Genomic DNA, 4,804 nt, shown 5'->3' on the forward strand with positions numbered 1-4,804 from the left:
GTGAGGATGGGAGGAATGCCAGCTCGCCAATTTATCCCGGTTCTCTGGTGTCACACGCCAGGGGAGGGCGCCTCTGCGTGCCTTTGGGTTCATGCTGCGTGGGGTGGAGAGAGCGGCTGCGCCGCGGAGGAGCATGCGGGGTGCTGGAGAGTCACATCATCGTCCCTTTTCATTAGGAAAGTTTAACAGGCTTGAGCATTATGGGAATGGGGTGTTAACGACTGTTATCTGCCATATTTTCTACTGTGTAAAGGGTTGAGGGTTGGATTTGATATAAAACTATTCTGGGAAAGTTCACATGGCGAATATTGTTACTAATTAGCTAAACTAATCCTATACAGTAGGCAAAACCATTTTGTAGCCGAGGTACTTTGAAAGAAATGGTACCGGATGCCATTTCTTGCTCCGTGTTTTGGCCAGGTTGGTGAGGGAGAGAGTGAGTATGCACCGTGAGGGAGTTTTCTGAGTAATGGAAGCAAGTGTGTTACGTCTTAAGGACCAAAATGTGGAAAAGAAGTTATTCAGTTTTTGAAGGAAGACTTCAAAGTTACATTTAAAGTACTGGGAATGCATTTTGACTTTTTATGCTTCATGACAATTACTGCGTGTAATTCATTGGATGTTCTATGATAATCTTTGGGCAATCATGAATTATTTTGTGTTACTATTAAATGAGTGACTTCACACAATTCTTGCTACATTTTGTAAAGTTTCATTTTATCTCTTTATTTATCTAAGAAATCTTTGAGGACGACCCCGTCCTCAAAGTTCCTCCCAGGAACTATGCTAAGTGCTGATGATGCAGATGCACAAGTCATTCCTCCCACAGATCTGACACTCTAGTGGAAGAGACAGATGATAAACCAGCCATGTTAATTAGCAATAAGTACTGTGGTGAAAAAGTACGGTAAAGGAATAGAGAGAGGCAGATCACGAGGTCAGGAGATCGAGACCATCCTGGCTAACACAGTGAAACCCAGTCTCTACTAAAAATACAAAAAATTAGCCGGGTGTGGTGGCGGGCGCCTGTAGTCCCAGCTACTCGGGAGGCTGAGGCAGGAGAATGGCGGGAACCCGGGAGGCGGAGCGTGCAGTGAGCTGAGATTGCGCCACTGCACTCCAGCTTGGGCGACAGCGAGACGCCGCCTCAAAAAAAAAAAAAAAAAGAAATAGAAGAGACAGGTGAGGGAAAGCCTCTGAAATATTTACAGAGACCTGAATGGAGTAAGGGAGGGCCATTTGAACATCTGGGGAAGGTTCTGAGTAGAGAGAACCAACGAAAAGGCCTTGAGTTATGAGCATGGCCTGCCCTCCTTTGTTTTTGTCATTAGCACACTGAGTTTCCTTTCTCATGTTTCATGTTCCTCGTCATAGGGGGAATCAGATAAAACTAAGATTGATAGGACTTATCCAACTTAATGTCAGTGTTTTCCTTGTACCAGTGGTTCCAGAGTTTTTTGTTCTAGGGATAAACCACACATTCATACATTCCCATTGTCATAGTTGGATTTTGAAAGTCATTCATCGTGAGCTAAAATGGTATTTCTCAACTTAAAAACTTTTTTTTTTTGAGACAGAGTCTCATTCTGTCGCTCAAGCTACCGTGCAATGGCGCTATCTCGGCTCACTGCCAGCTCCGCCTCCCGGGTTCACGCAGTTCCCCATGCCTCAGCCTCCAGAGTAGCTGGGACTACAGGCGCCCGCTACTACGCCCGGTTAATTTTTTGTATTTTTAGTAGAGACGGGGTTTCGCCGTGTTAGCCAGAATGGTCTCCGTCTCCTGACCTCGTGATCGTCCTGCCTCGGCCTCCCAAAGTGCTGGGATTACAGGCGTGAGCCCCCACCGTGCCCGGCCAAAAACTTTTTTTTTTTTTTTTTTTTTAAAAAAACATTGAAGATTCTTTGATATAAAAGTTTTGCCCCTTCTAAGAGATTGAAAAGCTTCTTTTCAGCAAAATTCTGTATCCTACTGTCTTCCCATTTAGAATTGTGTCTAAATTAAAAGTGGGCTCTCAAATCCTGGCAGGGTCCTCTCTGAATTATTTATTTATTTATTAGAGACGGAGTCTTGCTCTGTCACCTAGGCTGGAGTGCAGTGGCCTGATCTTGGCTCACTGCAACCTCTGCCTCCTGGATTCAAGTCAGTTTCCTGCCTCAGTCCCCGAGTAGCTGGGATTACAGGTGTATGCCAGCACTCCTGGCTAATTTTTGTGTTGTTAGTAGAGATGGGGTTTCACCATGTGGCCAGGCTGCTTTCGAACTCTTGACCTCAAGCGATCTCTCCCTGCCCACCACCCCTGGCCTTCCAAAGCGCTGGGATTACAGGTGCCAGCCACCGTGCCCGGCCCTTTCTGAATAAATTATGTCATGAAATCCATTAAAGGTGATGCTGTTTTTGCTGTGTTCTAGATAGCTAGGATTGTCAAGCATTTATGATATAATTTTAAATTATGCTGTTATTTACTGAAGAATTTATAAATAGTAGCTTACCTTGTTCGTTCATTTGTTATACCTTAGTGAGCAAAGGAGCAATATTAATTACTACCTTTACAATATTTGATGTTAAAAAATTTGATTAGTGGGCATTTTATCTGGTAACTCCAGAGAACATTTGATTAATTATTCTTTGATGACATGTTACCAACAATTGGCCTTATGCTTTTGTAATACATTGCTTCTTTAGTACTATGAAATCAAGGCATAATAGGTACTTGTTACTTTTAATGAGAATTTCATACGAATCACATTTTTATAAGGTATCTTTTAAAAAATTAAACAGTTGACTTCAAGGGACCTTCAGAAGCAAAGCACCTACATAAAATGGTGCTTGACAATTTTATAAAGTTAACATAAGCGTGATTTACCACCTTTTCCAACTTATAACATCTGTGAATTTGCTTGAAACACATACTGCCAGCCAGTCATAGTCAAATCCTGTCTTCATATCCCTGCCCCTCCTGGGAGCACATTTATTTATTATGTCTTTGGGTAGTTATTCTTATCATTGGAAGCAGTGTGCTTGATGTTAGTGTTTCAAATCTGTCAGAGGTTACACTTCTTTTCATAGCTACTTTGTAATCCTTTTTCTACGAGGTAAAGAATACATAAAGAGGAATTTATATTAGGTAAGTATTTCATCGTAAATGTTCAGGTATGACTACAGTACACCACATATTCGAAGATGGTTGCCATAATATGCAGGACCTCTGTTGAGTGCACTACCAGCCACTAGCAGAAGATAAAGGAGTATTGTTTTGGTGATTCAGTACGACAAGTGGTGTTGATTTCGTGATTTTCCAAAACGATAAAGAGCTTTTGATGAAGTTCCAAATACCACGCGATCTTCCTTTGGTTATGTAATTACATCATTGGGAAGATCCATGTGTATTACATGTGTATTAAGATATACATTAGCTGTGTATTAAAATTTCAGAGTTTCAGGCTTTGTTTCAAGTTGTACCTAATGGATTTACTATTTTTAAATAAGTTAAAATTTAAAAATTGTCTTGGTTTAAATTTCTAATATGGTAACTATGGATAGATACAACCTACATAAACAAAAGCTTTTTGGAGTTCTCAATCTTAATAGTGTAAAGAAGCCCCGAGACGAAAAAGTTTGAGAACCACACATCCAGAGTAATGTTTTTGCTGTTGTAGAGCATTGCTTTTCAACTAGAGCCATGCATTGGGATCACCTGTGATTACACAAGAACCAGATGATGTTGATTGCTTGTGGGAGGGGGAACTGGTGGCCAATGGTTGAGAACAGGACTTTTTATGGTATCTAACTTCATGCCTTTTCATTTTAAACTCTCTAAATGTGGGACCTACTCAGAATTAATACTGTGGGCTCCATCTCTAGGGCTTCTGATCCTGTAGGTCTCTGTTGGCGCTTGGCATCTGAAACATTAAAATGCGTGAAAGTTACTCTGACTTGCATCTGGAGTCAAGGATGGCTAGTGGATGTGCTCTGTTCCTCTACTGAGCTCTGTGGCTTACTCCCAACTCCCCCCTGACCTCCCCCATCCTTCAGAAAAGCAAGAGTGTGGAACAAATAAGCCACACTGTAGACAAGAAACAGGAAGGCAGAAACTTAGGTCTTCCCAAACAGTTCAACTTTTCTGCAGTTTTTTGAATCTTGAGAAAGCACCCAACTGTGGAGTTTCTGTATTCACTTGAGTCGCATTTATTTTTGTGCATCTTGAAGTTCGGTTGTCATTTTTAACCTGAGGGTGTATAGAATCTTTTGGGGATACAAAGGGCAACTTTTTTGTTTAAAAGCTCTTGGGCCCACATCCAGGTGTCTCTGGAGCCTTCACATTTGGGACTGAGTTCTGCAATTCCAGCTGAGGGTCTTGCCTTGGCTTGGTATCTCTTCTAGTTCCGCTTCTCCTCTGCAGTCAGAGGGTCCTTTCTAGAAAATCAATCTCATCGAATCTGTTAATGGCTTAATTTGTTCTCTACTAATAATCTTCAGGATGAAGACCAAATTGTCTTGCTTAAGGTTAAAAATTGGGTGCATTTTTTGAGTTGTGATTTTAATGACTGTAGTATTTTTTGAGTTGTGATTTTAATGGCTGTAGTAGATATAGTATGTATTTAAATAATATTTTCAGGTTAATAATAATACAAATAGCTAACATTTATAGAAAACTTAAAATATGCTGGATGTTGTGCTTATACCGTGGTAGAATTATGGTGAACCTCATTTTGTAGATGAGAAAACTGAGACTGAGAGATTAAGTAGTTGCTCACTATCATCTAGCTAGGAAATTGCGGGGCCGAGGTTGGAACCCAGGTTTCT

At 41.0% G+C, this 4,804-nt stretch overlaps 1 protein-coding gene across 1 annotated transcript in view; it reads left to right on the forward strand.

The window, feature by feature from the left end:
• Positions 1 to 225: 225 nt before the first annotated feature.
• Positions 226 to 4,804, forward strand: part of TUBGCP3 (tubulin, gamma complex associated protein 3) — a 101,789-nt gene continuing 97,210 nt past the window's right edge. The window contains exons 1-2 of the mRNA XM_011979451.1: positions 226 to 340; positions 3,658 to 3,780. Coding sequence (XP_011834841.1) covers positions 3,717 to 3,780 — 64 coding nt within the window. The 5' untranslated portion in view covers positions 226 to 340; positions 3,658 to 3,716. The remainder of the gene's footprint in view (positions 341 to 3,657; positions 3,781 to 4,804) is intronic.

This window comes from Mandrillus leucophaeus, unplaced genomic scaffold (assembly GCF_000951045.1).
Source record: "Mandrillus leucophaeus isolate KB7577 unplaced genomic scaffold, Mleu.le_1.0 Scaffold201, whole genome shotgun sequence".
NCBI classification, from domain to species: domain Eukaryota; kingdom Metazoa; phylum Chordata; class Mammalia; order Primates; family Cercopithecidae; genus Mandrillus; species Mandrillus leucophaeus.